The sequence below is a fragment of the Hypomesus transpacificus genome, chromosome 17, assembly GCF_021917145.1.
Source record: "Hypomesus transpacificus isolate Combined female chromosome 17, fHypTra1, whole genome shotgun sequence".
Lineage (NCBI taxonomy): Eukaryota > Metazoa > Chordata > Actinopteri > Osmeriformes > Osmeridae > Hypomesus > Hypomesus transpacificus.
The window spans coordinates 16,935,625-16,946,674 of NC_061076.1; the positions used below are offsets into that span (position 1 = coordinate 16,935,625).

An 11,050-nucleotide genomic window follows, 5' to 3' on the forward strand; every position below is an offset into this window, starting at 1 on the left:
ACACAATGCTATAGCCAACAGGTACATCAAAAGACAGATTTGCACATTCACCATATGGAGAGAGAGACACCAGGATCATCAGCAGCATCTTTATTCCTTCATCATAATGAAGCTTGTCATCCAGTACACACGTACTCTGAGAGCACCTTTACCTGACTGAAGGTACTCTGAGTGTCAGTCCAAGAAATGACTCACAGAAACAAGAAATCCCCTTTCGATTCCAAACAACATATTCAGTGAGCCTGTCTTTTTCTACGTCTACATTTCCTCACTTGTCCTCACGTGCAGGGAGATCCTTTCATCAAGAAGAGGCCTGTCATAGCATGGGTAAATGACTGCGTCATGAAAAAACACCAGAACCACACACCAAATCTACAAAACCATGCTAATTCACGGCCTTTGACTCAGTTTTCAGTTACATAAAACACTTTTTGCAAAACACAACACACAATTCTCTATGTAACACACAAAAAACTAACAGGAAGTATATTGATTTCCTTTTTCAAACACGACCAATCAAAATGGCACACTAATTCATCAATGCCTCACACTACCTCCTCACATCACTCATTGCTTTACTCAACACCAACCAATCATGGTTTTAGTATAGGCCTATAAATAGGTAAAAGGTCAAGTAAAGGTCTTGAACAATTGGAAGCAAACAATGCAGACAGAGTAAGGGGAGGTGGAGGGAGAGCCAGAGGAGGAGGCAGAGTTGGAAGGGTAACAATAGGAGTAAGAGGAGGAACAATGGGAGGAGGAGGAAGAGGAGGAGTTGGAAGGGGAACAAGGGGAGAAGGAGGAAGAGGAGGAGTTGGAGCAAGAGGAGGAAGAGAGGGAGAGGGAACGTCTTCTTCCCTTTGGTCATCTCCTCCAGGGGGTAAAAGGGCATCTCCAGCAGGTTCTGGGTGTCCTGGGACGTGAGCAGACCTCTCTTCAGAGAGTCGTGGATCTTCTGCCATGACTCCAGTTCAGAGCTCCAGAGCCGTGCTCGTGCCCGGATGAGCTGGGAAACCTCACTCTTGCTGCCCTTGGCCAGGCCGACGCTGTCCTTGCAGATGAGGAACACGTCCAGGCCAATGAACAGGGCGTTGAGAGCGATGAACCCCCCCCGGGCTGCCTTGGAGAGGGCGAGGGGCGTCCCTTTAGCGGCCTGTCCCAGGTCAGCAATCGCATTCTCACTCCTCAGAAGTTTCACACCCGAGGCACAATCAATCAGGGAGTCGATTCCTTTCCCGATGGCACCACCTTTCCCCAAGATCTTCCCTGCTCCCACGGTCACATCCTCCTTACTCACCACGGGAAGCATCTTTGTGGCCACATCTTCCAGGCACCCCTGGATGGTCTGCATCTCCTTCATAAAACTCTGGAAAAACTTGTTGGCTTTTATCTTTTGAGTGCGGTTGACGCCCATCTCTGTGACTGTGGTGCCCACGCTGTAGACCCCACTGGTGACCCCCATGCCCACACCAGCCATGGTGAGAGCCAGGGAGACCCCTGCTGTGACGGGGGCCAGAGCCAAACCCACGATGGACAGGACCCCTCCAACCGCCCCCACGGAGCTACCTGCCACTGTGGAGATCTGGGCCCCACGCTTCATGTTGTCTAGCTGGACGGCACTCCCCTCCAGCTCAGTCAGAAACTGCAACATTCTGGGCTTGCTCTGGATGAAGAGTTTGATGAAGTTTTCAGCTTCCTCCTGGAACAGGAAAACCAGTCTGAAGTCCCGGTTGGTCCTGAAAGAGGTAGAAAGCTACTGTGAGTCCAGATGTTGAGGTGAGCGATGTCAAATAGAAATGGGAGTTCTGCTTACCTGACATCACTGAGGTATTTGAGATGGACGAGCATATTCTGCACGGACGTGTCATCCAAAGGTCGACATTTTTCTTCTTCTTTCTCAGTTGACTGATGAAGAAAACAAAACATGAACCCGTTGAAGTCTAAATAAAACATAGTATACTCACTGTTTCTTAATCAGCAGCAACAACAACATCAACAACAACAACAACAATAAAACACTAAAACAGGCTACAAATGCACGTCAACAACAGGTCTTACCTAGATTCACTCTCCGTCTGTGATACTGTCATCAATCTGCAGCGGGAAAAGGAAGTTAAGATAATGTAATAATATAAGAATATTAAGACTCAATGTAACCCTGCATCCTGATCCAGCAAGCTGGGGCTACAGTAACAGGCTACACTGGGGGCTCTTACGTGCTCTCCAGCTTGTCACAGAGTTGCTGGGTGCTGCGTATGTATGAGTCCAGCTGGATAGCCAACACCTGCACGTTGAAGAGGCTGGGCAGGAAGAAGGCTGGTGCATTTCTCTTGAAACGAACAACAAGATGGCAGATTTTCTGTGATGCGGTGATGACATCACGGACATCGGCAGGGCTTACTTCCTGGTCACCAAACGGACACTCGTCATCGAACACAGACACAGAAGTGACCGCCAGCCTCTCCACAGCATCCAGGAAGTGGTCCAGTTTCTTCAGCCCGGCCAGGGTGTCCTTCAACACCTTCCCCAGCTCCTTCTCCAGATTCTTCCGTCGCTTGTCTGCTGTCACCTGGGTCAGGCCACTCTTCAGGTACTCTCCCAGCGCCTTCCACTTGTTCGGAGACTCTCTGACGTGCTTGAAGGTCAGATTGATTCTGTCAGTCCTTTCCTTGATGTCTGTCATCATCTGCAGCTCTGTCTCCCTGTGAAGGCTCCATTTTGAGTGTCTGTCGCAGAAGTCCCCCAGAGTGGCTATGTGGCTCAAGGTGTCTGACCTGTACTGGCACAGGACCTCAGTAAGCTCCTCTCTGAAATGCAAGACTTTAGTTAGAATACAGGGCTCGAAATTGCAACCGTTTTGGTCATACATGCCACAGAAATTATATCTGTGCAACCTGCATTTGTGTGAGTGCAAATAATTGTTATGGTGCGACATCCGTGGATCATGACCGAAAGAACTAGGTTGCGAGTACAAGCGGACAAAATGGTTTTCCTCAGGAGGGTGGCTGGCTTCTCCCTTGGAGATAGGGTGAGGAGCTCAGTCATCCGTGAGGAGCGCTCAGAGTAGAGCCGCTGCTCCTTTGCGTTGAAAGGAGCCAGTTGAGGTGGTTTGGGCACCAGGTAAGGATGCCCCCTGGGTGCCTCCCCAGGGTGGTGTTCCAGGCACGTCCAGCTGGGAAGAGCCCTCGGGAAAGACCCAGGACTAGGTGGAGAGATTATATCTCCACACTGGCCTGGGAACACCTCAGGGTCTCCCAGTCAGAGCTGGTCAATGTGGCTCGGGAAGTTTGGGGCCCCCTGCTGGAGCTGCTACCCTCGTGACCCGACTCCAGATAAGCGGTTGATGATGGATGTATAGGCAAGTTTTGCGAACCAAGTAATTTTAGCTTGAGTTTGAAAGGATTCAAACTAAAATATCCCACCCCCTTCCTTAAAAGCCACTTCTCCAAAATGCATAAAAGTGATGCCTGACTACTGCTGGGAGGCAGACAGATAAGTATCCCCTTCAATCATTGCATTTGGTCCAAATGCCGATCAAATGATTTTTGCCCGTCAGACCTTAATGATTGGTTGGACTTATTACAGTCCTGCACTTCCACAAATGTCGAAAATATTGAATTATACTGTTAAACCTTGAACCTAGATTTGACAGGGGGCACAATCTGCAACGCAGTTTAACCAAAAACACAAACAGATGCATACCAGGGGGGTGCAGGGTTGGGCTACTATGGAATGCCGTTTTAGTCAGAATTAAATAAATAAGTAGGTAAATAAATAGGTAAATACATAAATAAATATGGCTACGAGATAAACCCAAAAATTAAGAAATTGTCATAAATATATAAATATAGCATCATATAAATATATAGCTGAATCCATTTACTTAAATACATACATTTACTTGTTTCAAAATGAAGTTTTTGTTGGGACACCTGGATTCGAGAGATGATGGAAGACATTAGTCGTGTCAGAGATCGCATGCTGGCCTTAGTAGATCAAATTAATCACCATGGATTGTCAGGGGATATTATTTTGGCACACATTGAAGATTTTGTAGGGGTACTTGGGCAGATAAGTGCTGTACAGAACATAGACATTGATCGTGAAGTCTTAAATAGTTTGAGACTTATAACAGCTATGCCAACCTTAAATTCCTGAGATAGCTACGCGTGATAGCTGGAAACTGTCTTGGTTGCTAAGTAGGCAGTTTTGTATTTAGGACTATTCAAACCAATTTAGCCAATTCTACGATTTTAAGTTTTCACGTATAGGCTGTATAGGCTGTCCCACTGTCCTATCGTTAAGTGCGCAAAGGCCATTTAACAGACATTTTGAGCCCTTTATGCACCTACTGTCTTTTCGTAAGTCCGTATTTTTGTGGGAATTGCCCACAATTCACAGTGTTGGGAGGTGAAACACAAGGGTTACCAGGGGAAGGCCAGAAGCGAAAGAAAAATCCCAGCAAACCTCATAAGACAAGAAGAAGAACGGTAAACAAACAAGCATGGAAGGAGCAATCAACCCATGGTGTGTAAAGATCGTTAGAAATAAAAGTTCTAACATAAAAAAAAAATTAAGCTGTAAAGCTTTCAAACTGTTATGCTTATGAAAAGCATATGAAATCTCATGAAAACTGTAAAACATTTATACCAAAATGTGAATCCAGTTTACTTTCTAGATTTTTGTCTCGACCCAGTGGACAAAACAGGGGGTGTTATTGGGCTGGGGGTGTAAACAGGGTGTGTTATTGGGCTGGGGGTGTATGAAATAGACCCTGATGGACATGTCAGCATTTGCTAGGATGTGTATCTGTGTGACGGGTAGGTAACGGACGTGGTATTGCGAGCTCCGTCAGAGGGAGTCGAACCTGCCACTTCTCGACTTCCAAGCGCCACCACTACCAACAACGCCAAAGAAAAGCTAGCTATTCATTGACGCAGGTGGCCCATTAGATACCTGAGGAGTGAGTTTCACCGATTCGCACCAGTTACATCTGCATATCTGGAACGCTAATGGAAGTGTCATCATCCTCATCAATATGCATCATCATTAATGGACTGACAGTCCCCACCTGACCCTAAAATAACATGAATAAAAGTTCTGTGGTAAAGAGTCACAGGAATGTGATGAATGTTTCAGATGACCAAAACATGTGAGGTGTTTTGTCTTTAATGTAAGAGTGTGGCAATAATAATTATGTAAGTATGTAATTATGCATAATTGTCAAACAAATAAGAAACGTAATGAACACTAAGTAGTCACCACGTAGTCTCACCTGATCATGATGAACTTCGGCGTTCGTTGGAGGCTGGTCCGTTTGTGGCTAAAGCGTGTAATCTGGTACGAGCTCCCAATAAAGAACTGTATTGTAAATTTAAACAATTAGCCTATAGGTTTTGAGCATGTTTGTCAGTTTACATTTGTTACCAGGGTGTGTCTAATTCAATCGCTTTCTGAGTACGTTTCTGAGAGTGAGCTTTCAGCCACCCTCATAAAAGCCAGTAAGAAAAAAGTTTCGTTTTCCTGACTTCACCTGACCACACCTCTGGAGGCGTTCGGTGTCGTTTCTGCTGATAATGAACAATGTTATCAACAGGCGTTCCATCCAGTGGCGTTAATGTTTGTATGAATATCATAATCACACCAATGGAAAAGTTGCACCTTCATGTTTGGGTCGATGGTCCTGTGCAGAGGATTCAAGACAAGCAGCGTTCAAGAGAACTACTATCGCCTCCTAATGAGTAAAGGTGAAGCGACGCGTCTGTGCATTAGGATGATATCCAGTCGAAATAAACCTGATTCGTCTAAATGGGCAAATCATAATTAAATACATTTACATTTACATGTATTCATTTAGCAGACGCTTTTATCCAAAGCGACTTCCAAGAGAGAACTTTACAAAGTGCATAGGTCACTGATAATAACAACAAGATAGCCCCACAGCATTGCGGGTAGTCAAAAACAAGAAGTACATATTGTGAACAACCAAAAAATAGTGCTAAAGGGAAGAAACCATAAGAGCATGTAGTTAAACAAGTTAAAATTACACAACATTAATCTCTAAGTGCAGGTGTACCTGTAGGAAAGCAATAAAAATAGGATTAACTAAAATAGAATACAACAGTTTAAATCAGCTACCACTAACCAACAAGAGCAACAGTCTAAGCAAGAGTCATTGTGATCCTTGAGGAAACTAGCGTTGGGTTCAGCAAACCATTCCTAAGTACCATTGTACTCCCGGAACAAGTGCGTCTTGAGCCTTCTCTTGAAGTTGGAGAGACAGTCCGTGTCTCTGATGGAGGTGGGGAGTTGATTCCACCACTGGGGTGCCAGGCAGGAGAAGAGCTTCTGCTGGGACCGGGCGGTCTTGAGAGGTGGGACCACCAGGCGGTTGTCTGAAGAAGACCGTAGGTGGCGGGTGGGGGTGTAAGGCTGCAGGAGAGACTTGATGTAGTCGGGCGCAGTCCCGTTCACTACAAGGGATTGTAGTGAATCCTAAATAAGGGATTATGGAACATCAATGTCGTCGGTTTATTTTCCAATGTGGATGGGACAGCTTTTTACACATTTTCATTTTTCAAAACGTGTTTTCAAACAGTTCATGTACAATTGAATGTACTCCCCTGTTTAACACAACTGTTTAACTGACCACGGCCTGGACTCTAAACAGACCGGGTGTAAAGAGCGCTATCTGCTGTTTGATGACGTTTGCTACATTATGACGTAATTCATCAATTAAACTATAAAAGGCCGTTCTGATCACTGCTCTCATTTATTATTGAACATTTTCTTGGACAAGGATTTGGATCTCTACGACGCTTTCACCTTGACAAATTCGTATTGGAACACAGAAATATTATAATGTAAGTAAATATTCAGATTGTTTTGCACCTTAAAGTTGTAAGGAAGATACAGAGACTTTTTCAAGTTGTAAGATTGACATTTTCAAGATGATGATCTTGGGTAAATGTGAAGGTAGATAATACATTAATCAGAGAAGGTTATTGTAGCCTATTCTCTGTTTTTTGGAAAAGTAAATAGAGCCATCTTCAAATCTCGCCGTCTGCTGTTTGATGACGTTTGCTGTATTATGACGTAATTCATCAAATAAAGGCCGTTCTGATCACTGTGCTCAGTTTTACGTAAACATTTTATTGGACAAGGATTTGGATCTCTGCAGCACTTTCACCTTGACAAATTCGTATTGGAACAGAGAAATATTATAATGTAATATGGTCCCATTGTTTTGCACCTTAAGTTAAAGGTTTAAATTTCCAAGACAATGTTCTCATGTAGATATGTAGGTAGATATTAGATTATTCTGAAAAAAGTAATTATATATTCTGTGTTCTTTGGAAAAGTCTGTCTTTTCAGGGGTCAGGTGTGAAAGCCTCTCTCTCAAACCAGACTGCACAGCAAGTGTGCCCTAAGGCAGTCTTTGAGGAAGAGACATGGAGAAAAATAATACAGACTCATCTCAGCCCGAGGTGAACGAGGGAAGAGAGGGGAGTCTGTCTGGAAACAAGGGCACCTTCATCAGGGTGTTGACCGTGAGGCCTCTAAGTTTGGAGGACATGGACCTGGTCGAGCCCTCGGATCTGCCCCCTCCTACAGTACCCACCACTGGGTCAAAAGACCAGCTGGAAGCCCTGGAGGTTGCGTCCACTTCCCAGGGCATCAGTGGAGTGGAGAGAATGCCCCCTGGCACAACCAGGACACCCAGTGGAACTCCCTCTCCGGATCTGCAGGTGGAGGCCAAGGCCAGTCTGGGCTCTGTGGCAGCTGAGGTGATCGAGGCGGTCATCAGCAACGTCCTGGCAGCCAGGGCCGCCCTCCAAGAAGAAGCTCAAGGGCCTGTTACCTGTTCCTCTGTGAGCTACTTCCTCTCTGCTGTCTGTGCCGACGTGCAGACTCTACCGCTGCTGAGGAGGTCAGGGAGCAGCAGTCGATCATCTGGAAGGTCCCTCGGAGAGCTCCTGACCACCATGTCGAGGACCAACGTTGTCCAGGCTGTGGAGCTGAAGCTGGAGGAGCAGTTTGGGCCGTGTAGGAAGGAGGGCTCGTCCACATCTTCATCCAGCCAATCACTGACTGAGGATTTGGTCATGCTCCCTTATCTGGGGAACGGTCGCTATGGACATTCCCTGGCCAGTGACCTGGTCGAGGAGATCATCGAATCCATTAAAAGTGCTGTTGAGTTGCTGGAAAGCCAGTCTTCAACATCCAGAGCAGGGAACAGCTCCTCCCTCACAGGATGGGACGCATTGGATGTTTCCTCTGCAGCCAAGAAGATGGTTTGCAAGGCAGCGGCCAAACTAAGCCCCCTGGTGAGCTCCTCCAGGATGGGAGATGTGACGGCGGACGAGAGCGTCTCTTTGATGAACGAGACGTCTCTGGAAAGTTTGCCCCCGTCTCTCATCAGGCTTCTGTTGATCCGGTCTGTCGACACGGTGTCAGCAGCCTGCAGAGCCATAAGTAGTGAGTTCTGCTATCGGGAGAGCGTGAAGAATGAAGGCTTGACCAAACTCCAGGAGCTGGCCAACGAACAGATGTTGGCCTGTCTAAACAAGGGCGTAGAGGAAGTGGAGATCGATGAGCTCATCGAAGGCATCTCAGCCATCTCGGATCATTCGCTGATCCTAAGGCGCCCGGAGTTGTCCTTCTCCCACATCTACCGCTCCTTGTTCGTTGACACCCTTCTGCCAGGGTGTGGACACAGAACCACCGAGGTCCTGGAGACCTTGATTTTTGTATGTCCTCAGGTCCCACCCACAGCTGGAGAGAGCCAGGCTCATAATAACATGCGAGTGGGAGAGATCATTAAAGAGTATGTGATCAAAGGAAGAGATGTGTTCCAGCAGGTCTTGAGGAGAGCAACTCAGAAGCTCTCTCGCCAGCCGGCGACCACCCATGCGGCCAATCCAGAGAGCTCAGAGCGTCCATCTCTGCTGGTCTCCTCTGACAACTGTGAGAACCTGCTTGGTGTGATACTGGACGATCTCCATGAGGTAGTTGAGCAGCACAAGGCATCAGCTAAGACGAGATCTGGTGGCAGGAAGTTCTGGGAGCAGGTCCACTCCTCCAGCCAGCTGCTTTATGACAGCACGCTGAGGACCCTGCAGAAAGCTGCAGACAAGCTGTCGGCTTTCGAAGAGCGGACATTTAAGATCATCCCCCTGATGCCCTCCAGACAGGAACCCATCCACAGCTGTGCAGAGAGCTCGGTTCAGGGTCAGCTGCAGAAGAGCCTGGAAGTGAACCTTCCCTCGACCTCCAGCCAGGCCTGCCAGGAGACCCAGGACCGCACGGTCAGGATCCTGACGGAGAGAGTGATGGATGACACTCTGTGTGAGTCTGCTGTTGCAGCTCTGTGTCCTGGGGCAGATCTCGGTGAGCTCAGCCCTGCAGCGGTCATCATCGATGCTGGGACAGCGTCGACCTCTGCACGAGAGACCAGAAAGCCTAAAAAGGGCTTGAAGTGGTTGAGCAAGAAAGCCAAGCTCTTCAAGAACAAGGTGGGCTATTTATGTAACAGATCTTATAGAGTAGAGCTTATAGTATATCGTATGAGTACAGAATGAATGATTATGGGTTGGTTATTCATGTAATGGAGCAAGTATAGAATGAAGAGGCAGTGTTGGGACTGAGGGGCTGTTGTTGTTCTAAATCCTGATGCTTTGGTGGACTGAGAGGTGTTGTCATATAGTTTCCATTGATTCCAGCATGTTCTGTGTTTTCTGCAGGTTCTGAAGAGAAAGACGGAGCCCAAGAAGCCCTCAGCCCAGGAGGAGCTTCCCCCCAGCTCTCACGTCACACCTGGTGAGCGACCACCACTGCTTGTCATCCTTAATGAATCACTAAGTGATCCTGTAGATTGGGCTGATGACTCTGACAAAGCCTAACTTCAAATTCACCAATTAAAAATGTTATCTTGTCACAGGGGCTAAGTGTGGTTTGCCTCTCAATCTGGAGCAGTCGAAGGACCTCAAGACCAACCAGGAGCCCCTTAGACATCCTTTACACGTACGGATGTTCCGTGCGCTTCAGTCCATCGTCAAGACGTTCAAGGTGTCTTGAAGCCAGTAGGACGGCCTACTGATACGTTTAAGTATCCAGAAACGTAAAGGGCTGGCTGGCTCTGTCTCTCTATCACATACACACACACCTCTCTGTCTCTCTCTGTCTCTCTCTCTCTCTCTCTCTGTCTCTCTGTCTCTCTCTGTCTCTCTCTGTCTCTCTCTCTCTCTCACTCTCTCTCTCATCCCGGCACCCACAGCACTCTACATTATGCCTCTCATTCACCCACTCATACACACCCACAGTGGGGAGCTGCCATGCAAGGCTAGCCTGTTCATGGGGAGCAGCTTGGGGTCCAGTGTCTGGCTCCAGGACACTTGGACACAGGGCCTGGAGGATCTCCAGGGGGCTGATGTGGGATGTTTGTTCTAGTTTCCTGCCTCTCGGTTCTTCTACCCTGCAGGTCTCCTGGTCCAATTTCTCCCGGACAACAGAAGGACCGTTGCCAAGGAGCCAGAAATGTACTTTGAGTAGTACGGACGAGGACTAGGTCTTTCTCTCCTGGCTGGAACTCGCTGGGCTGAGTGGATATCTGGAGAAGATCATCGCAGAGACTCCCTACCATCTGGAACACTCTACTGTATTTGACCATTGTCAATAAACTAGTTACATTACAGTTGGAGTGTAACGGTCCTGTTTGTTTTCCTAACAAAGCTATAGCACAGGGAGGTGTGCGTTGACAAAGGTTCTAAGATTCTGATATACTTATGTGTGTTGTGTTGTGGTTGGACACAATGCTATAGCCAACAGGTACATCAAAAGACAGATTTGCACATTCACCATATGGAGAGAGAGACACCAGGATCATCAGCAGCATCTTTATTCCTTCATCATAATGAAGCTTGTCATACAGTACACACGTACTCTGAGAGCACCTTTACCTGACTGAAGGTACTCTGGAGTCAGATGGCTTAGCGGTTAGGGAATCGGGCTAGTAATCAGAAGGTCGCTGGTTTGATTCCCGGCTGTGCCA

At 47.1% G+C, this 11,050-nt stretch overlaps 2 protein-coding genes across 4 annotated transcripts; one reads left to right on the top strand and one right to left on the bottom strand.

The window, feature by feature from the left end:
- Window positions 1-75: 75 nt before the first annotated feature.
- Window positions 76-5,506, bottom strand: LOC124479703. Its single transcript, XM_047038566.1, is given in 6 exon segments — window positions 76-1,736; window positions 1,814-1,854; window positions 1,857-1,905; window positions 2,059-2,094; window positions 2,217-2,807; window positions 5,276-5,506. Coding segments are annotated over 6 exon segments (1,860 nt in total). The 5' UTR covers window positions 5,284-5,506; the 3' UTR covers window positions 76-601.
- A 133-nt stretch (window positions 5,507-5,639) lies between these two features.
- LOC124479601 lies at window positions 5,640-10,165 on the top strand. 3 transcript variants are annotated; one of them, XM_047038414.1, is made up of 5 exons: window positions 5,640-5,747; window positions 6,800-6,863; window positions 7,362-9,515; window positions 9,744-9,819; window positions 9,941-10,165. In XM_047038414.1, exons 3-5 carry the CDS (start codon window positions 7,452-7,454, stop codon window positions 10,075-10,077), a joined length of 2,277 nt encoding a protein of 758 aa, XP_046894370.1. In that variant the 5' UTR covers window positions 5,640-5,747; window positions 6,800-6,863; window positions 7,362-7,451; the 3' UTR covers window positions 10,078-10,165. The 3 variants fall into 3 exon arrangements, with proteins under 3 accessions (XP_046894370.1, XP_046894369.1, XP_046894371.1); XM_047038413.1 differs by lacking the exon at window positions 5,640-5,747 and having other exon boundaries at window positions 6,407-6,863; XM_047038415.1 differs by lacking the exons at window positions 5,640-5,747; window positions 6,800-6,863 and adding an exon at window positions 7,195-7,227.
- The last annotated feature ends 885 nt before the right edge of the window (window positions 10,166-11,050 follow it).

Bases quoted from the DNA above. Each gene is read 5' to 3' on its own strand.
- LOC124479601 (XM_047038414.1), top strand. From the start codon at position 7,452: ATGGAGAAAAATAATACAGACTCATCTCAGCCCGAGGTGAACGAGGGA. The intron at 9,516-9,743 runs GTGGGCTATTTA...TGTTTTCTGCAG, and splicing joins CCAAGCTCTTCAAGAACAAG to GTTCTGAAGAGAAAGACGGA. The intron at 9,820-9,940 runs GTGAGCGACCAC...ATCTTGTCACAG, and splicing joins CAGCTCTCACGTCACACCTG to GGGCTAAGTGTGGTTTGCCT.